The 23,130-nt window shown below is 44.9% G+C and overlaps 1 protein-coding gene across 2 annotated transcripts in view; it reads left to right on the top strand.

The window, feature by feature from the left end:
* Arhgap10 (Rho GTPase activating protein 10) overlaps positions 1–23,130 on the top strand; it is a 271,607-nt gene that overhangs the window by 55,000 nt on the left and 193,477 nt on the right. For both annotated transcript variants that reach the window (XM_036187947.1, XM_036187948.1), the window contains exons 2-3: positions 17,422–17,517; positions 17,592–17,653. In XM_036187947.1, coding sequence (XP_036043840.1) covers positions 17,422–17,517; positions 17,592–17,653 — 158 coding nt within the window. The remainder of the gene's footprint in view (positions 1–17,421; positions 17,518–17,591; positions 17,654–23,130) is intronic.

Genomic DNA, 23,130 nt, shown 5'->3' with positions numbered 1-23,130 from the left:
AGCCATGACTCCAGTGGCCTTCTGCAATCTACTGGACACCCTCTTCTAATAAATAGTTTATCAGAATACAAATTAGCCCATGTTTTGATCCACTGATGAATTTAGAGTGCTCACGATCTGTTAATATCCAAAGGCCCCAATCCTGAACGTTGCCGCATCAGTGAACAAGCCTTCATTACCGGAGTCTTTTCAGAGAGGTGAGATTTAACTATAACACTGCACCTACATCCTTTTACAGTTCTAGTTTGCAAACCTCATTCTTGTTTTTCCCCATGCTGCATGGTTTGTCTCTTGCAGGATTGCACTCTGAATGTCTTGATGATATCATTTGCTGTGTTTTCTCTTCTCTCATGTCCTTCTCTTGTGTTATGACTGGCCAGTGATGGGATCCTTGTGTTTTAAGCATGGAAGCTGGAGCCTGGCACTGTGGGATTCTAAGATGCTGAACTCAGATGGACAGGATGAGCACCCTGCTCTTCTGGCCTCGGCATCGTTTGGTTTTGTACGGCAGCACTGAAGTTACTAAAACGCGCGCACGCGTGTGTGTGTGTGTGTGTGTGTGTGTGTGTGTGTGTGTGTGTGTGCGTGCGCTTTCTCTTTAAAATTTGTAGGCTGGGCAATAGTGACACAATCTAATCCCAGCACTGGATAGGCAGAGGCAGGTGGATCTCTGTGAGTTTGAGGCTGTCCTGGTCTAGAGAATGAGTTCCAGGTCACCCAGGGCTACACAGAGAAACCATGTCTCCAAAGAAAAGACAAGGAAAGGGAGGGGAAGGGGAAGGAAGTCAGGTCTTCCATTATCCCCTTTACTCTGCACTCCCCAGGAGTTTCCACTATATGTCCTGTTTAGAGGGTTTTTTTTTTTTTAATTTTTTATTTTATTTTATTTTATTTTATTTTATTTTATTTTTTTAATTAACCTGACACAAGCCAGGGTCATCTGGGAAAAGGGGACTTCAGTTGAGAAAATGGAGAGATGGCACAGATGTTAAGAGCACTGACTGCTCTTCCAGAGGTTCTGAGTTCAATTCCCATCAACCACATGGTTGCTTACAGCCATCTGTAATGAGATCCGGTGCCCTCTTCTGGTGAGCAGGCAAACATGCAGGCAGAACTTTGTATACACAATTAATAAATCAGATAGATAGATAGATAGATAGATAGATAGATAGATAGATAGATATAGATAGATAGATAAGAAATAGGTGGATGAGGAGGAGGAAGAGGAGGAAGGGAGGAGAGAGAGAGAGACTATGTATCCATTAGATTGGCCCGTAGGCAAATCTGTAGGGCAGTTTTTAGATTGACTGCTGCGGGAGGGTCCAACTGCCCTTGGCAGTGCTTCCGTTGCTGGTTGATTACTGGGTGTATTAGACGGCAGAATGAGTGAGCTGGAAGGAGCAAGCCAGTGAACAGCACTTCTCCTTCGCCTCTGCTTCTTCAGTCCATCACTCAAAGTTCCTTCGGTAACTGACAGCTGGAAGAAACCCCTTCCTCCCCAGCTCGCGTTTGGTTGTGGTCTTTGTCCCAGCAGCAGAAAGCATACCAAGACATCACACTGTTCTCATCCTCGGAGGCACTAAACAACTGTCACTTGAGAAATTTATGATAGTTATGAATTTCCCAGCAAGGATTTGCTGTATCTCCTCAAAGTCTGGTGACAAAGACCTCTTAGGGTGTCCATCTTATTCTTTCTCCCCTCATGCTAGTGTGTGAGTGAGTGTGTGTGTGTGTGTGTGTGTGTGTGTGTGTGTGCTTGTGCACGCATATGCTCGCACATGTATTTTCCTTTCTGTTTTTTTTTTCATGAGGGACCAACCCTTTGGCAGCTCTGTTTTATGTTGTTTATTATTCAAAGCCAGTTTAAGCATTTTGTATGTGTCATGTCAATCTATGCAGAAAAGTTTATTGAAATATGAAATTCTTTTTCTAATTTTGGTAGCAACATATTTAGTTTTTCCTCTTCTGAGAGTGTCTGTCCACTGCTCCCAAAGGATAGTTTTGCTGGGTATAGAATTATGTTTATTGCTTGTTTCAGCTTTTAAAAACTCAGGCCCTCTGCAAGATCACCCTATGTCCAGTCCCTGAGCCATCTGGCACCCTTGTGAGTCTGTTTTGCTTCTTTGCTGAGATTTAAAAAAATTTTTCCTACTTCAACAGATTTTCTATATTTGATTGTTGAAGCCATGTTATAGTGGCTGCTTTAAAATATTTTAGACTTGATTTGCTTCAGGGCTAGTGCCTGCTGATTAGCTTTCTCATTCAGATGGTGCCTTTCATGGCTATTCTGATGGTTGATTTTCAGTTGTATCCTGGATACACTGCCTGTTAAGATACCCTGGGTGCTGTGCAGATCTTGAGTTATAGCAGGCAGTTTACTTTAGCTTACAGATCTTGATGTGTGTGTGTGTGTGTGTGTGTGTGTGTGTGTGTGTTGTTTCCAGTGGTGGTTCAGTTTTGAGGGAGACTTTGGGAAAATACTTGAGTCTGACTGATCAGCTGTCCCTGGGGGTCTGGTCTTATTGCTTCCTGCTGGGCTGGCTGTGAGGACTGAGGGAGTTTCCCTAGACTGTACTGTGAAGCTGTTTCTCAGTAGGGAAAGGTAGTGTCAGGCCTGTGGGGACTCAGGGACTTCCCAGCTTGTGTCATGATCCCGTGCCTGGAGAGGCCTAGGGCAGTTGTGAGTCATTGTTGAAGTGGTATGGGATCTCTCTAGTGGCATCTGTAGTTTTCCTCATATGTCTGGGCAAAGGAAAGGAGTCTCAGGCCCCTGGTACCAAGGGGGTTTCCTAGGTCAAGCTATTTATCATGGTTGCACTGACTCCTTAGGTCTGCCTGGTCCATTGTGTGCACTTTGAACCTGAGTTGCTCAGGATATGTGGGACTTTAGATCCATTCTCCTTGGATGGTGTACAATTTGGTCTGATGCTACCAGGGGAGCTTGAGATTGATGTTGGCTACAGGTAAACCTGCTGTTGGGGTGGGAAATGGTAGAGCTGGGCAGGTGTGCTGTGTTGTGCTGTGTCTACAGCTCCGGACCACCTTTCAGAATCTTCCTTTGTTGTCTCTTGTTTCCCAAGGGCGGTGGTGGGGTTGCAGGAAAAGAAAGTCTGTGCCATCTTGCTCCTCATCATTCAGTCCTAAATGTTGGATTTATTGAGAGAGAGAGAGAGAGAGAGAGAGAGAGAGAGAGAGAGAGAGAGAGAGAGAGAGAGAGACTGTGTGCCTTCTCCATGTGTGGGTCCTTGTAAGGCCAGAAGAATGCATAGGGTGTGCTGCTCTATGTAACTTTCCTCCTCCTTCAAAGCAGAGAACTGCCTGTGCCTCACCAGAGACCTTGAATCTGGTGCTACATGCATTTGTGGTGATGCTCAGCTTGTTATGTGGGTCTGAACTCAAAGCATTCTTAACTGTGGAGCCATCTTTCCAGCTCTATTAATAATGCTTGATTTTTAAAAGCAATTACAAAATTACTAGGAACATTTAGAACTTATTTTCCTGTATTCACGCAATCTTACCTGTCTTCTAGGAAGGAATCTTGGCAGTTAGTCAGGCTAAGTGATTAGACTCAGGGTTTTGTCGGTAGTTAAGCAGAATCTGAAGTGAGTTTGTTAGTTAGCGTGTGTGTGTGTGTGTGTGTGTGTGTGTGTGTGTGTGTGTGTGTGTATTATATATGTATGTTTTGGTGAAAAGTAGAGACTCTGAAGCTATGCTCTGGGCTTTAGAACATTTAACATAGAAGAGAATTCACACCAGTGGAGAACTGTCCAAACAAGGAAAGGATCCATTCTTATATGGACTGAGATGGAATGTCTGCTGTATATTTATACAACTTTAGTCACTTTTGATAAAATCTAAAATAACATAGCTTCTGAATGACCTTATAAAATATTCCTTCTTGCAAAAGAAAGTTCTATCACTGGCTGTCATTGCCATTCTTATTCTACTTCAAAGAAGGTCAACACTGTAATGAAGATGGTGACGTTGCCCAAACAAAGTGACTCCTGGAGGAGCTTCGCATGGGGCTTCCCAAGGCCGCATTTGTGCATGCCGTAGACACCAGCTGCTTCTCAGAACACTTCCTCGTGACACCTTTTCTTGCCATAGAGACGGAGAAGTGCAGACGTTAAGCAGTTAGCTGTTTTTCATTCTTTTAACAACTGATCTACTTTTTCTTAGACAATGAGGATCAAACCCAAGGCCCCATGCCCTGTAATTGAGTGTTGTGCTGGCAGCCCCCAACATTCTTTTCTTTTGTAAGATTTTCTATGGGATTGAGCTTCTTATGTTGGCATACAAAATAAATTTTATATCAGTATTTATGTAATTTTCCCAAAGCTAATACATATTTATTATAAACCTTATTTTTTCTGAACTCTGGTTGAATTGGATGGTTCTTTATAGTACTCATAACTCACTTATATCCCAGCTCTGTTGACAGCTGTTGTGAGGGCTGTGCACCTGCTGTGAGTGAGGCTCCTTTGCTGATCTGAACCAGAAAAGTTAAAGATCCTGTTCAGCCTTTGTTGCTTATTGGTCTCCTAATAGGCCTGAGAAAGTTCATGCTCGCAGAGTACCGGTCTAGCATTACCTGCTCTCTAGCTCTGTGCCCGTAAAGCTAAGGCAGCGAGTTTATACATACACAGCATTTCCTACCCCATAAGTTGTCTTTGAAGATGTTATTTATAGGACTGCAAAGTTAAGAGCACTTGCTGCTCTTGAAGAGGACCCAGGTTTAATTCCCTGCACCCACATGGCAGCTCACAACCATTTGTAACTCCAGTCCCAGGGTGTTTATTATCCTCTTCTGATTCCATGGACACCAGGCAGGCTCCTGGTGTATATGCATTCCTGGGGGCAAAACACTCATACACATAAAATAATACAAATTGTTGTAGAGCTTTGTAAAATGTATGATTAGTCCTTATTTTTGTTTGGCTCTGAAGAACTCCCAAGATCACACATGAAGCCAGCTCATTGGACAGATTGAGCAGCTCTGTGCATTAGTATTCCAGGTGCATGCTTAGTGCCCAGGTGGTTTCGCAGGTTGCATGCATTTCTATATTTGTTTAAATTGTCTTCAGGCACCACAGTTGTATGTGTATATTGTCACAGTTTCTAAGCCGTCAGTCTCATTTGGACTTTGTTAGCTTGTTCACATGTATTCAGTATTCTGTTATAGTAGAACCCTAAGCATCTTCAGCTCACCTGCCTCTGTGTCCTGTCTTCCACTGACAGTATGCTGATGTCTGTTGTCGTTCTGACATGCACTGGGCCACCTTGAGAGCTGTTGTGCTTGTTAGTGCTGTTCCAAGTGTGGTTAGACCCTTGGCGATCTTCTCAGAGCACACACTTGCCATGTGATAGAGAGTTTGCTTTTCAACAAGGACGTTTTGTTTTCTTGTTTGGGGAAAGATAAAAGCCAAACAGCTTAGGCACCCAGTTAACTTACATCCTGCCCAGACTCCCTGTGTAACCTGAAGGTAGGAAGGAGGCTGTGAGTGGTGGTGGACGGGTACAGAGGGTAGGGCTGGGGTGAGGAGACATGGGGAAGGGCTCCACAATGGAAGCCAATATTCTTTATGCTAATAAAAAAAATCAAAGTAATAAAAGATAACCCTCTGTCCTAATTTCTCGTCTCAAAGGGTCCCTTTGACACTCAATGCAGGAGTGGCACTTGGAGTAGTATTGCCTGAAGGCACCACAGCACTTACCCTACCACCTGGTTCTATCCAGCAAAGCCATCAAGTTCCCAAGCCTCTCACACTGAAGACTGTGAGCCGATGCCACACTAAGGAGGGAAGAAACATCTTTGCCACATGAAACTTAGAGATTGAAATATGATGAGTTGGGACTTGGAGAGGCCTGGGTCTGATGGCTAGCATTACTGTGTGACTAACTTTGCTTGTCATGGGGGCCCCTCTCATTTCTGACATGAAGATTGAGGAGAGCTGGTAGATTTTAAGAAGTCTCTCCATCCCTCCCTCCCCCTTCCCCCCCTTTTGAGAGAGTGTCTTAACTGTGTAGCCCTGGCTGGCCTGGAACTTCCTGAGTAGACCAGGCTACATGCACAGAGATCTGCCTGCCTCTCTTCCAAGAGCTGGGATTAAAGATGTGCACTCCTCCCTCACCCCCAGCCCCCAAGCTGTAAGTTTTCTCTGGTCCCACCAGGCCCTGCAGTCTGTGTTCCTCCAGTTGTGCCTGGCCCCGTGGTCCCTCAGCAGCCCCCCTCCCAATAAAACCACACAGAGGCTTATATTAATTATAACTGCTCGGCCATTAGCTCAGACTTATTACTGACTAGCTCTTACACTTAAATTAACCCATAATTCTTATCTATGTTTAGCCATGTGGCTTGGTACCTTTTCTCAGTTCTGCCTTATCATCTTGCTTCCTCTGTGTGTGACTCAGCCTTCCTCTTCCCAGAATTCTCCTAGTCTGCTTATCCTGCCTATACTTCCTGCTGGCCAGTCAGCATTTTATTAAACCAGTGTACATGAGCATTATCTTCCCCGCGGGCCCCCCCCCCCCCCCCCCGCTAGATAAAGTTTTTTTTTTTTTAATAAAATACCCAGTATAATAGTTTCTCATAAGTAAGAATTGTGAATTGATAACCAAAGAAAGTCATAGAAAAGAAAAATAATAAGTATGGCTGATTATATTAGGTAACACAATTGTGATGATTAGAATGGTTGAAATTGTGTTACATAAAGAAATGATAATTCAAAAATCAAATACTTTTTAAAATCAAATTTTGGACAGAAAAGCAGTTGGGATAGTTACAAGACACGAAATTTATACTAGAATGTTTTGGTGTGAGTGATTTGTAGTGCACTGTTCCTATTTGTGGGTTTGCTGTGAAGTAACTTTAGGTACTTTTCCTCTAATGCTCTCTTTTGGGTCGTACCCTTGAATTCTGTGTACTTCTAGGTAATGAAGTTGTTTTCCTTATTTTAAAGATGACAGCATTCTATCATTTTCACACTTAAAAACACATGCCTCATTACATCCCTCTCCAGTCAGGTCACGGCAGGATTGGTGCTATACCAATGGCTGAGATACTAACGACGTGAGCCAGTCCCACGGGGTGCAGGAAGTGGGGAGAATCAAACATGATTTACTGATTTACCAGAGAACACTTCCTTACCAAGCCTGACAGTCTAAGCAGTGTTTTGTTATTATTATTTGTTACCATTGCTGTTTGTTTTTCAAGACAGGGTTTCCCTGTGTAGCTCTGGCTGTCCTGAAACTCACTCTGTAGACCAGGCTGACCTTGAACTCACAGAGATCTGCCTGCCTCTGCCTCCTGAGCACTTGGATTAAAGGCGTGAGCCACCACCCTGGCTTAATTATTATTTCGTTAAAGCATCATGAGGTGTCTGGAACTCCATGCCCGATGCTGCTGCTGCCGGCTACTGCCCCTGCATCCGTTTATGCCCCTTTACGACTCACTTCTGTCTTTGTTCTCCTTAAAATGTTGTTTGCCATTTCCCTTTGACCTCCCTTCTGCAGGTAACTGACAGTTAAACCCTCTGGCCATGGCTTCATCTGCAGCTTCTTGCAGAACTGCTGTCCAGTCTGCCGTTATGAGATGGCTAGCATGCAGTTCTTTTTCTGCACCTTGCACTGGTTTCCTGTCTTTACTTCCTGTTTCCTCCTCTCCCACTTGTCATTCTGTCAGCTGGGCAGGATAATTTAGTAATCCTTGATCCATTAGTTTACTTCCCTACAAGTTGTTTTAGAAACTTCATCTTTATCCTCAATTTGACAACGAAGAAATGTAAGATGAAAAGGACATTATGTACTCAAAGGTGTATGGCTAGGTGCTGCTGATACTGGCGAGGAGGCATAGGCTGACCCAGGACTTCTGTGCTGTGTTCTAGGCCAAGTTACTTTGTGACAAGTTCTTTCCAAAACAAGTAGCCATACTTTGGTAAAACCTACTTGAGATTGTCAGAGTTCAGTCTTCTCTGTAAATACTGCATTATACACTTTTTATGGACATAAAAAAGGCCCCACAAGTTACTGGTCCAGCCTGTGTCAATCACTCCCCTTTGTCAATCATTATTGATCTCTAGATCTAGAACCCGGTGAAGAATGAACTAAAAGGTACAGTCGATTGCCTCACTTTTGTGTCTGTAGGTAAGCTTTTAAAGAACTTGCTTGGCACTTGTGTGCAGGTGGTGGGGAGCAGTCCCCAGGTAGAGGAGAGAGCAGCTTAGTCAGAAACGGTCTTGGGCCTGAGGTGATGGTGCATGGTGAGTGTGCTTGTGCAAATGCAAACCCACGTGCAACTGTGCCAATGCTCCTAAGAGGCATCTGTGGGGCTTGCAGGCTGCGGGTGACAGTTCTAGCCCTGAACTTAAGCCCTGGTCTTCAAGGACTTGCTCTTTGAGGAAAGAGCTCAGGGTTTTGTTTTTCTGGGTATTACTCTCTGGAGACTTCCTGGGGCTATCTTGCATGACAGATTCTGTCTTTTATTTTTAATTACTTATTTTAAAAAGTTTAAAAACTATTATTTTATGAGTATGGGTATTTTGCCTGCATATAGGTTTGTGCACCACCTATGTGCCCGGAGTCCTTCAAGGTCAGAAGAGGGTGATAACCATGGACTAGAGTTACAGATGGTTCTGAGCAGCTGTGTGGGTGGTGGGACTTGAACCTGGGTCCTTTGGAAGAGCAGCAGTTCTCTTAACCACTGAGCCATCTCTCTAGTCCCTCTGTCACTTCATTAACAACAACAACAGTGAGCACCACTGTGTTCAGAGTTTTATTCGAGACCTGTGGATAAAAGAAGTGACCACATTCAATAGGCTAGTCATGACTTTTCAGATTCACATTAGAGGGCAGCCAGTTCACTCCGGGCACTGTGTTCTGTCATCTCCTTTTGCTTCTTGGTTTACTCTTTCCATCTACTCTTTCATGTGCTTCTGAGGCAGCTCTGGATTCTTCATGACCATTGTTCTGTAAAGTTCACTCGCTTTTTGAAGTCTGCATTATCTTTTGTTGTTGGTTTCCACATTTCCCAACCCTAACCATTACATCCTGCCTTAGTTAAGTCTGGCTGAGAAGTGCTGGGCCCAGGCCTTCTTCAGTGTCCTCCTGAGGAAATTCCTCCTCTCCTCCCCTCTTCCTTCCCCTCCCCTCCTCTCTCCCCTCCCCCTCCCCTCCCCTTTCCCCTCCTCTTCCCTCCCCCTCCCCTCCCCTTCCCCTCCTCTCCCCTCCCCCTCCCCTCCCCTTCCCTTCCTCCCCTCCCCTCCCGAGGGATTGCACAATAAATATCAGGTGGTTATAATACTCTGGGCATTTGGGAGCACTGTTTGAAATACATTTCTAGCTAATTGTAAGTGTTAAAATTCCTTCGTTGTGATGGTTAATCCTAATTATCAACTTGACAGGGTTGAGGCATGCTCTCGGGAGATGGTTATAGTTCTCAGAGGGGCCTGACCCAGGGAAGAAGCCTGCTTCCAAAGTGGGCCTCACCTACCCTGTAGCTGGGGGAGGGGCAGAGGGGAAAATCTGCTAGCTGCTTTCTATTTGGTCACCCTTCTTGGCCACCAGGGTGTGTTCCATGAGCTGCTTTGTCACTGTGGCGTTCTGGTTATTCTCAATTTGTAAAAGGTAAATCTAAGTTGAGCATGGTGGTGCACACCTTTAATTCAGCACCCAGGAGGCAGAGGTAGGAGGATCTCTCTCATACAGTGAATTCTGGGACAGCCAGGACTGCACAGAGAGGCCCAGTCTCAACCCTCCAACCCTCCAAAAGAGGTAAATCTGTAAATGGCAAAGCTTGCGTCTTGCCCCAGATCTCCCGCCCTCCGATGCACAGTCGATGTTAGACCAGTCTATCTGGAGTGGTCGAATGCTGTTCTCCTCTTCATGAGCCACACAGCCTCATTTGCTGCTTGATTTCTCTCCTATGGTGAAGTAGTTTCATTACATTATATTGCCTCTAAGATCAAGTTCCCACCCCAAATCTTTTAAATTAGGCCTGGACTTGAGAATCCGAATGCTGTTAGGCATTTGTGAGGCCATTGTTGTAGAAGTATAACCAATGTTAGCATTTAGGCATCTGTACTGGCCTGCCCTTAGGATCCTGACAGGATACACCTCAGCTGCAGCCACTAAGAGCACCCCTGTATGCATTTGCTCTGTTTCCTTATAAAAGGTGGGCCTTGTACACCTCCTGTCTTGCTCTCCTTTCTGGTCCCCAGGGACTGGTCCCTGCCCCCTTCCCTGCCCCTTCTCTCTCCCTTCCCCTCACTAAACCTCCTACATGGGCCCTGTTGTATGGTGTGACTCGTTCCCACCGTTTTTAAAATACAACAACCAGAGCATCTGAGAGAGTCAGAAGGAAATTTAATGAAAGTAAGAGCCAAATAAATAATTCTGTAGGACTCAGTTTTTCAGTCTGTATTTAGTTACTACCCTAGAATTGCCAAGTTAATTTTCATCAAGCAGTCTTGCCGTAATAAACACTTGTGGGCCTATCAGCCATTCTTGTTTATGATGTGCAATTGAACTGGAGACTGGGATTGAACTGGCCCATGCATTTGCCCCCAAAACCTGACCGTAACTCTTTACTCCAAACACACGTTGATGCCTCAGGCATGCATGCAGACACCTGAGTGCATGTCCTTAGCTGCCTGTCGCTCTTTGTTGTACTGTGTGTCCTTTGCACACAGGAGTGCCTGCCTGCTCTAGCCGTACCTCCAGAGATGATGCCAAAAACTACAAACAGCTCTGACATGCCTGAGAGAGAACATGCCTGAATCCCTGTTAGAGTTCACCTAAGAATGGGTGTGTGACATTGATTGGTCACCCAGTGTGATGCCTTTGTTCCTCGGACAGTCAAGTGATGATGTGTCAGGTGTTTTCAGATTGGGCAAGCCTCTGACCTCATCAGGTTCCTCTGGGAGGCGGCTACTGGCAGAGCAAGTCTGTCACCCTCCCTCCACCTGAGCAGTCTTTCTGATCTCTGTCACTTCTCTGGGGTTATAGGAATTTGAGCAAGTTGCCGAAACTACATCTTCACGGTTGTGTGTGCGTTATAGCGCATGCCACATGAGCTGTTAGCCGAGTTGATGTGATAGCGCATGCTGCACGAGCTGTGAATGCATGGTGGTCCTTGGAGCTCCTTCCATTGTGAGGGCCTGCAAAGAGGTTAATGGTCTTCCAGAGGTAGCTCCTCCTGACACTTGAAAACTGAAGGAAAACCTTGAAGGTGCCGCTAAATTATGGACCCCGAGAATGGGGAGACGATCCTGGGTCGTCCTGGGCCAAATGCAGTTCTGGTGGGTCCTAAAAAGTCACGGAAGGACATGTGATAACAGAATTCAGAGTGAGGCCATTGTTGCTGTGGCCGGTGAGCTAAGGAATGTGGGCATCCTCCAGAAGGTGGGGCCCTAGATTCTTCTTCAGAGGGAGGGAAGCCCTGTGTGTACTTTGATTTTACCCCTCTAAACCATTGCATGACTCCCTGCTTCTTCGGTTGTTAGAGCACGTGCAGGTTCTTGACCTCCATGAACTGAGTGATAATAAAGCCACTGTACTGTGGTCACTTTTGTAGTAGCAGTGGTAGGAAACACTTGTTACCTGTTTGATCTTAGATTTTGGTTGTGAGCCTAGCCTTTAACGGCTTTCCCTCCAGCCCCTGTGGTGTGTGTGTGTGTGTGTGTGTGTGTGTGTGTGTGTGTGTGTGTGTGTGTATTGGCATGTGCGTGTGCCTGCTTTTACTATAAGTAAGATTTTATTTAACAAAAGAACCTGTGCTCTGACAGTTGGAAAGCCAGTGGCCTGGATGTTGTCAACATCCCTTTCCCAGTCAGTAGTAGATTGTGGCAGAGGCTCTATTCTGCACCCAGCCACAGCTGCTCCTTCTGAGGAATGTGTACACTGCATCTGAATTGCACATGGTCCTCCTTCAGGTGTATGTTTTGGGACATATATGTTCTTTTGTAGATTCAATCTGATGTCCTTTTACCCCATTAGTGTGTCATTTTCAGTCATTCTAGTGACTTCAGATACTATTTATTCTATGAATAAGAAATTCATAGAATAATTAGTTCATAGACCACTGACACCACTCAGACTTGGGAAGTTAAGGCCGTGAACACTTAACTTGATGTTACCAGACACTGTTGGTCCTTGAGTGCTCTTAGCACAGTCTCCAGTGTGGCCTTTAGGCCTAGACTAGCTCAAGAATGCATTATGGGCTCACGAGGATATTTGCATTATTATTATTTTTTTTAACTTCCAAGATGAGTTATTTACTTTCCTTTTTTTTTGACTTTAGAAAGAAGCCACAGTACTCTTAGTGTATGGTGCTGCTGCTGGTGTTGTCAAATGAGAAGACATGGAAGTTTGAAGGCAGCTTAGAGCCCTGAAGGGGTTTTGTTTTACTTCCAAGTTTCGTGGGTTAACATCAGCATTATTTCCTTGGCAAGAATCTGACTCAAAACTACCAAGTTCTTAGAATTTGCACCCTGTTCTATAAATCACACATCGGTGGATCTGGGTTCTGGTATGAATGTGCACAATAGGCAGCATTGGTGGACTGTTACACAATTGACAGTCTGGTTGTTTAGGTTTCTATATGCCAAGGAATGCAAGCTTCTAGGTACAGTTTCTCTATTTAACAAGGGTGGTGGAGCCCAGTATGATTTGTAAAATGCCTGCACTTTACTGAGTATCGTAGTCAGGGTTGCTGTTTTTGTGATGAAACACCACAGCCAAGGCATCTTGGGGTGGAAAGGGCTTATACTTCCATATCACTGTTCATCATTGGAGGAAGTCAGGACAGAAACTCAAGCAGGGCAGGAACCTGGAGGCAAGAGCTGGTACAGAAGCCATGGAGGGGTGCTGCTTATTGGCTTACTTTCCCTGGCTTGCTCAGCCTGCTTTCTTATAGAACACAGGACTACCAGCCCAGGGGTGGCACCACCCACCATGGGCTGGGGGATGGTCTTTCCCTCCACTAATTACACAAATGCCCTTGCAGGCTCTCCTGCAGCATGATCTTGTGGAGACATTTTTAATTGAGGTTCCCTCCTAGATGACTATACCTGTGTCAAGTTGACATGAAACTAACCAGCACGCTGAGCAAAGCACGCTATAGTCATTGTTCATTTTCAAGTTTAGGATGATGGAATATGCCATAGTTCTTCAAGCATCCCACTGGTACTTCAGATGTTGGGAGTAGAAGCTGTGGGAGATTTAGGGGTATGTGCTAGCCAGGTGTAGGTTGCGTCAAGTTTGCCAGAGAGAACCTTAGTTAAGGGATTTCCTCCATCATTTTTGCCTGTGGATGTGTCTGTTAGTCATTCCTTGATTGTTCATTGACAAGGGGTGCCTGGCCCTGGGTGGGCGCTCCTCTGTTGTCTGTGAAAGGCAGCTGCACAACCACGGAGAGTAAGTCAGTAGGCCGCGATCCGCCACAGCCTCTGCTCCAGTTCTGCCTCCAGGTTCTTCTCTGTGTTCCCGCTCTGGCTTTTCTCCATGATGAGCTGAGAAGCCTTTCTTCCCCAAGTTGATTTTCGTCAGTGTTTTCCCCAGCAACAGAAACCCTAACTGGGTAGTGAGCCTTTCATGGCCAGTGTCCACTGGCAATTTCAGTTTTGCTTCCAGGAGTCTAGCCAGGGAGGCCATGTCTAACTTGGTCTGTTATTTCATGGTTTTAACTAAACGCTGTTAATAAGTAGATGGATCTGCTATAAAGAATCACTTTTCTCATGTACAAAGTTACCAAGGGCACACAGAGGCCATCGTGTGGGGGTCAGGGGCTTCCCAAACCAGATTGTGAGCTGAGGCTGTGAAAGGATTTCTTAGCAGTTGTTAAGAACAAATGTATATCAACAAGTATGATAAAGGAGAGAGAACCATAAGCATTGCTGGACATATACTTCTACCAAGATGAAATCCTGAGGGAGGAAACTTGAGCAGACACAGCAAACAGCCTGGACACTTGTGTGCTTCCCAGTTTAACCGTCAGGAAATCGAAAACCCGTGAGCAGATCAGTACACAGCGGAAGATTGAGTCAGCAATTAGAAACCACCCATCAGAGTGAATACCAAGAGCATGGTGTGGTGACTCAGTCCTGCGGACCTACTGTCAGGAAGTTGAGGCAGGAGGGATCACTGAGTTTTAGGCTACCTTGGGCTGTGAAAGAGAGATCTGTTTCTAAAATGAAATGAATAAATGTTAAGCCTTAGGGCCAGGCAGTTTTACCGTTGAACATTATAAAAACAGTGGAGACCACTTCTTTAGTTATTCCAGGGAGTTCAAGAGGGAGGAATTCTTCTCAGTGTATTCCACAGGATCACATTACGTCAACATCAAAGCCAGGCCAGGGCACAAGGATGAAATGGGCAATGAGATGGCTCAGGGGGTGGAGGTGCTGTGCACAGTCCTGACAACCTGAGTGTGACCCTTGGATCCTGAAAGGTAGCAGGAGAGAGCCGACACCAAGAGCTATGTTCTGATCTCACATGCGCACCTGCACTCACACATGCATACACTAAAACCAAAATGATTAAATACAATTCAAGAAAGAATAAAACTGTAGGATATTATCTTTGAACCTAGATGCACAGATTTCAACAAAACACTACCAATTCCAGTCTATGGAATATTACAAAGATATGCACTGTAATCAAGTAGACTGTATCACAGGCATGATTCAGCATCTGCTAATTGATATGTATATTAAATCACCAGTGAAGAACAAAACTCTATAGTTCTTTATATAGAGGAAAAGCTGGGTGAAAGTCAGCATTCTTTCATGGTGAAGACAGCGTTAGATATTAGCTACAGAAGGAATGTACCTGAACGCAATCCAGAAGACAGGCCGCAGCTGTCATTGTACTCGGGAAATGCTGGCAGCTTTCTAAGGTCTGTAACAAGTCAGAGGCCTCTGCTCTCACTACTTTCATTGCTGGAAGTCTTGGAGTCATCAGAGAAGCAAAAGATGTGAGACATTCAAACTACAAAAGAGGAAATGGCATTGTCACACTTGACACAGGACCTTAGGTATAGAAAACCTTAAAAGCACTCCAACCTTCTTAGACCAGATATACAAATTAAACAACATTGTAGGACACGACACTGTCAGTAGTGCCACATTGCCAGGGTGAACAGTAGTGCCACAATGTCAGTAGTGAACCTGCAGAAATAGACTCTGGGCAGAGGACCTGGGAATAATGTGAAATGCCTTGGAAGTTAAAATGGCGTCAGGAAGGGACTTATGTGGAGGTCTGAGACACTCTGAGTAGTCCAAAGATGTCAGCTGCCCTGGCTAGGTTCCTGATCTATCTGTAAATCTTAATACACCTCCACACATCAGTACCAGCCTGCCAGCTCATGAGAAATCAATGAAATAATAGTGGAAGTCCATGTCAGTAAAGGACACTTTCTTCCCGTGGCTTCCTCCTGTCCTTCCCTAGTAGAGACTGGAGTTGGCCTTTGTAACTAGTCACCAGAAACTGGTTGAGTTTCACATGTGCTGTTGTTAGAGAAAAAAAGCTTTTGATGGGCTACATTAAATTTAGTAAACTGAAACCACACCTTCTGTTGTTTGGAAAAGCAGCATATATCTGGAATTGGAAAATACATGAATTAAAAATGTTCTCAGTAGAGGTGGGTGTAGTATGCACAAGCCCTGACTTGCTTATTCACCTCAAACAGAAAAAGGAAAGCTAAAATATACTAAGCATTGGAAAATTAGTTACATTTGTAATTATTAAAAGGAGCAGATTTTGATGTGGTCAGATGTGTAAATGCTACAAACGTGAGCTCCGACACTAGAAGATCAACCAAAACTGAAAATAATTGTATTAAAAGAAAAAGAAAAGCCTAAATGTTTAGCACAAGGAAGGCATTTGTGTGTGGGAGGAGCAATGTCAGATTAGCTATGCAAATAACATGAGGAATTAGAAAAAATTTCTCTGTGTAACAGCCTTAGCTGTCCTGGAACTCACTTTGAAGACCAGGCTGGCCTTGAACTCACAGAGGTCTGTCTGCCTCTGCCTCCTCTGTTATTTAAAAAGTATCACTCTGTAACATTTAATTCTGTCCTTACAACATACTGTCTTTAAATGGAAGACCTTCGCTCTTTCAGTGGTTATCTGGATATTGAGGAAACAGCTTCAGATTATATGTATACACGCTCAGATTCAAAGGAACATTTTTAACAACTTAAATGCATGCATACAGATATGACTGACTTGCCTGATGCTCTTCTCTGTTGGGGTTGGATGGGATTATGAGATAGTTTCTCTGTCATCCAGTGTCCATGAGCTCATTGCAATTCTCTTGTCCCTATCTCCCAAGTATGGAATCACAGCCACCGGCCACCATGTCTGGCTCAGTGTGTTCTGACAACTAAGTGAGTAACAGAGGTGTCAAAAGTGAGGCTGCAGTCCTCCAGTACTTCACATAAGTGCATGGCACGAAGTCGAAGAGCAGCCTCCGTCATGCCTTCTCTGTAGTCTCCCCGAGTTGTGAGAGTCCTCATGTTAGTTTTCTGTACTTCACATCGTGTGGCTATGCAGGATGCTTGTTGTTCTAGTATTTGGTGCTGTTGGCGGATAGTCCCAACTCAGTTTCCAGGGATAAGTCTTCCTGAGAGTTCTGCATTGCACACAGCAAATATCCACGTGCAAGAGTTTTACTTAGAAATCTACCAAACTTTCTGGGTCATAGGACTTCATCAGATTTACCTGGAATTGCTAAACTACCAAGCAGTTATGCCAATTTTGCCAGCGAGAGATTTGTTTCTTCATAGGCTTTGGCAGTTAGGAGCCTTGGCTGTCTTGAGGTCTTCGTTTTGATTTCTGACCACTGAAGACCTTTTCATGTGGCTGCAGGCCACTTTAGTTTCTTCCACTTCCTCTCGTGAAAAAGGAAACGTTTTAAACGTTGCGGTTGAATGCTTATTTTCAGTCCCCTTTAGAGTTTCAGCTTAATCAGCATTATTAGTCCTGTATTAGTCAGCTTTTCTATGTGAGGAATTATGCCAAAACCTTGTTGGGGTATTGGTAGTAGGGGCTTGGTGATGGCAGTATCAGTTCAGAGGACGTGGTTAGCTGTCTAGACCTTCCATAGCCCTGAGGAGTGCTATCAGATGCATGCTAATTACCTTGTGACTTCAGAATAAATTCTGCCCTGATTGAGGAAAGTGCTGAGAGATACGCAGTGATCAGCTGGGGAAAGCGGGCAGGGCGGGGCCATGGTGGATTTTCTAGGGTGTGAGGGAGACAGGTGACCTGGGCATGTGCCATATGGAGGGTGATGGGTTGGATTATGCCTTTTCACATACTGAGTGGCTCAATCCTAACAGTCTACCAATCCCAACAGAAATGGATTTGTGGTAGTCCTTGGCTTTAAAGCAAGGGCCCTGTTCATCTCTGTGCCTTTCTTTCTAGGTCTTTCTGCAGCCCAGCGGAAGTTTGCTCATTCGCTCAGAGACTTTAAGTTCGAGTTTATTGGGGACGCCGAGACTGATGATGAGCGATGCATAGGTAAGAAAGACATGAGGTCTGGTTTGCCTTCCTCCCGCTCCCAACACAAACTCATCATGCCTTTCTCCTTACAGATGCTTCCTTACGGGAATTCTCTAACTTTTTGAAGAATCTTGAAGAACAGAGAGAGATCATGGTGAGTATCAGAAATGTGAATGTACTGATTAGCGGATTTCTAGGAGGGGACAGTCTGGGCTGTGAAGCTAAGCTGGACAGAAGTTTTGATGAACTTAGTGCTTATAATGGGGGAGGTATGGATGGGGTTTCGGAGCTCTGGTTTCTGGGTCCATGATGGTTCTGTTAGTGATCAGTTAGTTCTTGGGCAAGGTTCTGGGCCTCAGGCAGTCTTTTTTCACTTGTAAAATAGAAGGAGGGTGCTGGTTTGCCTTTTGTTAGCAGAGCCTTTGGCTTACCTAAATGCCATGCAGGGGCTGAATATACCCTAAAGCTGAAGGAAGAGATGCGCACTTGGAGGTAGAGGGAGTGGAAGGATGGTTTTTGAGCCATTGCTCTGGGTTTCTAGTCTGTGAGGGTGGACAGAGCTCTGGGTTTCTAGTCTGAGGGTGGACAGAGCTCTGGGTTTCTAGTCTGAGGGTGGACAGAGCTCTGGGTCTCTAATCTTGAGGGTGGACAGAGCTCTGGGTTTCTAGTCTGAGGGTGGACAAAGCTCTGGGTCTCTAATCTTGAGGGTGGACAGAGCTCTGGATTTCTAGTCTGAGGGTGGACAGAGCTCTGGATTTCTAGTCTGTGAGGGTGGACAGAGCTCAGATCTGGCTGTCTCTGATGTTCCTCTGCAGTGAGATAGCGTGATCCTGATTCTAATGAGAGCTGCTTCTCCATGCAGCATACTCTGAGTGCCTGGTGCTTTGTGAATACCTGTGAACTCAGCAATGATGTTTCGGGGGTTGGGGGGATTAGATGATATTTGCCTTTCTTATAAGTTTTCCAGTTAAACAAAGACTCACAGTGTGATTACCACTGGGTTTCCACATACTGTTCTCATTGTCCCCCACCTACCATTTTAAAATAATTAGAACTTGCAGAAGACTCTGGGTTCAGTGTCCTACAGAAACAATATAATAAAATACTGTTCTTGGTTCTTCAGAATAAACACTGCCTGGAATTGTGCTGATGTGTGAGTGGGTTCAGATGTGATAATGCTTCTGGTACTGAGCACAGTAACTAGAACGGTTAACCAGGACTGTATGCTGGCATCGCTCTCAGCCACTGACTTCACCTTAAGTCTCTCACTTATCATGCCAGTTCTGTAAAGAAGATCATTCCTCCACTCTGTTTTATAAACTGAGGCACATGGTCTGCCCAAGGTCACATGATGAAGTAGAAGCTAGAACCCTGAGCTTCCCCGATTACTCTGTGCCAGCTGCCCACCCACGTGCTTTAATTTCCCAGGTGGCTAGTGGAGTTTCTGTCAGGAGCATGTGCATTAGGGGCAAAGCCAAAGGATGGAGTTAATTTTGATTTTAGGAGCAGCACAGACATGTTTTCTTAAATCTCATAATTTGTACTATGCCCTACATTCTGAGATATTTTTCTAAATGTTAAAAATTCCACGGAGGGCCAGCAGAGGTGGCATATTATCCCAGCACTTTTATCCCAGCATTTGGGAAGCAGAGGCAGGTAGATCTCTGTGAGTTTGAGGCCAGCCTGGTCTACAGAGTGAGTTCCAGGGCAGCCAGGGTTACACAGAGAAACCCTGTCTCAAAAATGCAAAATCAAAAACAAACAAACAAAAAATCCACAGAGGGAGCTGGGACGATGTCTCATTTGGTAAAGTGCTTGCCACACAAGTGTCGTGATTCAGGTTAGGATTCCTAACATGTGCAGGAAGGCCAAGGGTAAAGCAGTGTGTACATGTCATCCTAGTACCCGAGAGGTGGAGGTGGCAGGCTCCTGGGGCTTGCTTGCTAGCGAGTGACTGAATCGGTAGTGAGCTGCAGGTTCAGTGAGACCCACCCTCAAAAATGAAGGGGAGGAAGTAACACCCGCTGTCAACCTTTGGCCCATGTACACATCTATGTAAACACATGTATCTGCAAACAGGTGTGTACACATAAGAACATGTACAAAAACATACTCAGAATTTCATGGTGTACATGTGAAGGCAGTGTCATCACATGGGCTTTTCCTGGCACACACTGTTAATTAAGTTCAATTAGTGTTTGTATAATGTTATAGTCTCTCATTTCTCAGCTGTTCAGTAAAGAATAGATATGACATTTGATCCAAATAGTGCCATGTACCACCTTTCCACACTGAAAAGTGGAGGCATGTGGAGTGGTAATGGAATTTCTTGGTTTATGTTACATAAGAGGTGTGTGCATGTACTTTCTTTGACGTTTAGACATTCTTTTCTGGGATTTCGAGCATGTGGCCAGCATTTATTGACATTTTGTGTTCTTTTTATTGGTTGGAATCTGAGAGTTTGGTAGCAAACTTTGTGAAGTACCTGCACCCACAGTTTCATTGCTAGCAAGGGAGGTAATGAGTAGACATGTTGTGCCATCAGGCAGTGAAGGGTGCTATAGCTCAGAGTAGAGATGGGTAGGGAGCTGTGGGTGAGCTGGGCAGAGAGGTAGTCATGAAGTGTTGAGGGCCTTTTTGGTAAAGAACTGTTAGATATCCTGGTGTGGTCAGGAATGGGGTTCTAGGTAGAATGGAGCTGGAGTTTAGACTTACAGAAATATCATGTGACCACTCTCTGCCTTGATGGTCCATTTTTGTATTCAGTTTCTTGGAGTAAATCAATGAGGTCAAGAAACTGGAATGTGGTCTTAGACTCTGATGTAGATAGCATAGTTCATAGAGCTGCTGCTAGCTGACCGATGATTTAATCGCAGCTGTTGTGGCAGCTGACCGTGTCTCTGTCTGAGGTGAGAAGAGTGTAAGAAGGTTGGATTCCTGGGACAGGGCAGATGTGAGAGTAGGATTGTGTCTGTGGAAGGCTCTGAACCCCAGAAGAATGGTACAGTATGTTAAAACTGACATGTGGGCCAGGTGTGGTGGCGCACACCTTTAGTCCTAGCACTTGGGAGGCAGAGGCAGGTGGATCTCTGTGATTTTGAGGCCAGCCTGGTCTACAGAGTGAGTTCCAGGACACAGAGAAATCCTGTCTTGAAAAATGAAGCCAAACCCACTAAAACCTACAAAACTGACATGTGGAACAGAAATGCCTGCTGGAGAGGAAGCAGTGGGAAGCCACCATCACCCAGATGATGTGAACAGGATACTCCAGTTTAGTATGGGAAATTGAAAGCATTACTAGAATATAGTGTTAAATTACTTGTTCTCAGCACCCAGTGTCACATCTGATCCTGTTTATCTCATATTCCTAATCCCCCTGCTGCCATTTTGACTCAGAGCCCAGCATCGGGTCATCTCATATACAAACATACACATTTCAAGTACAAATCCCTTAGGACGTATCGGCGAGGTGCCAACTTTAACAACAACATGGACAAAATGCCTTTATTCCAGAAGACAGCTCAGGATCAGAGTCTTCCCTTCTGTGTCTCTCTTAGTAGCCATTGGTCTTTCTGCAGCATCATTCAAATAGATGACATTTGATGGTAAATTTCCAAGTCACTTCAAATTTGTAGGGTTTTCATCTTTTCCCCTGACCAGAATTTATAATTTATGGGTTTTTGGGGTGGGGGGTGGGGACAAGGCTTCCTTGTAGCCTAGGTTGTTCTCAAGCTTGTAGTCACCCTGCTTTCCCTCTTGAGTGCTGGGAGATAGGCATGCACCGTCACATGCAGCCTCCTGAATGCTGGAGGATAGGCCTGGGCCACATGCAGCTTCCAAGTGCTGGTGGATAGGCATGCACCATCACATGCAGCCTCTCCAGTGCTGGGGGATAGGCATGTACCGTCACATGTAGTGAGCCAAATACTCTCTACTGGCATCTTTAGAAGTAGAAGTCTCCCAAGTTAATAAAAGTTGAAAGGTGTGTGCCATTTATCCACACTGACATTGAGTGATTTTCTGTGATCTTCTGAGATCACCTCTTTTGAAGCAGGAAAACTGGATAAAATCATCATGTGTCTTTGAGATCTTTTGATAGCTTATGAAGAAACGGTTGTGACATTTGGAGACCAAGGCATCTGTAAACTTTGAATAAGAACAGATATGCAAGAAACTTTCAGTGTAGCCCTGGAGAATAGCAGGTAATTAGCAAGTTTATTAAAATAGACAAAGGTATGAAGTGTGGTTGTCAGGGAGAGGGGGTCAGCCAAGCCCGTGGCTGTTGGGGACAGAAGCTGTCCTGAAGCTGGGAGCAGTGGGCTGAGGCACAAGGAGGTCCTTAGTGCTCTTGGAGCAGCAAGGAGGGGCTTGAGCAGCTAGACTGGATGCAGGTGCATTCTGGGAGCTCAGAACAAAATTCAGTCTCCAAGCCTCTTACAATGAGTGTAAGCTGGCAGCTAAAAGCCATGGGTGGAAAAAGACAGCAGAATGAGCCAGAGTGAAAGCCTTTCTGAGAAGGTTAGTGTAATCTTAGTGATTATTAAATCTTTAAAAATAATCAGTATTTTCCATCGTCTGACATTAATTAACAGTGAAGCATGATCATTGGATATTCATAGTTAAGGCTTAATCAGTAAAAGGGAAAAAAAGTGAAAATCTGTAGAAGGCTAAGACCAAAGCCAAATGTAGAAAGTTTTTTACTGAACAAGTATTCTGTAGGATTTTGGGCTTTAAAGGGTAAATACATGTGTCTAAAAGTGCAACCGTTGGCCAAGAATCCACATCTGACGAGACCGACAGCCGTATGCTCTTGTGCCTTGTATATACCTAAGCGGGGCTGTATGTAGTTCAGCCAGCACCACTGTGTGCTTACTACATCCAGGTGCCGGTTGTGACAGTAATGACAGCTCTTTCTGTGAGTAGTGGATGTCCACGGGAGATGGTCAAGAGAGTGTGTACTCAGTCATTTTGCTGTAACAGAGGTCTCCTGGAGAATGGGTGATGAGCCCAGTTACCCAGTTAAGCCCAGATGAGCTGGAATGCTGAGCCCTTCTTGAGGGAAAACTAGTTCCATCTGGAAAAGAGGGAAGGCTGTTTGAGTCTCCAATGTCCTCTTCCATTGCTATTAAATGAATTACTGAGATTGTGGGTGTGGCTTAGCGGTGGAGTGTGCTCAGTATGAAAGTTCAGTCCCTGGTCAAGCAAAACTAGGAACTGAAATCCAGTGACTCACTGGAAAGGGAAGCGGACAGAGTACCCGGTTAGGAAAATGAGCCACTATTTGCCTCCACACCCAGAGTTTGGTCTCCACGAGTGGACATGCCCCGCCCTCTAGACAGACATCACAGTGGTGTCAGGAAAGGGCTTCTAAGTGAGTAGTTTTTCTCCTAGTGTTTCTACCTGATTGTGGATGTGAGGAACCTAAACTAGGCAGCTGGGCCTGACCCAGCAAGAGGCCAGCACTGGCAGGCTTGTGTCTGTTCATGCTGCCAGCATTCCTATGGTGCTCCTCCATGTGGCCTGACAGCACATGGTGTACTTATCTGAGGTGGGCAGCTGTCCAGGAGTCTAGGACTTTTAAAATAGTGCTGCGGCATTTATGAATGTCCCTTCACACTGTATTTACTTCTC

The sequence above is a fragment of the Onychomys torridus genome, chromosome 5 (assembly GCF_903995425.1).
Source record: "Onychomys torridus chromosome 5, mOncTor1.1, whole genome shotgun sequence".
Lineage (NCBI taxonomy): Eukaryota > Metazoa > Chordata > Mammalia > Rodentia > Cricetidae > Onychomys > Onychomys torridus.
The sequence above is the reverse complement of the archived record's forward strand: the minus strand, read 5'-3'. Positions and strand labels throughout refer to the sequence as shown.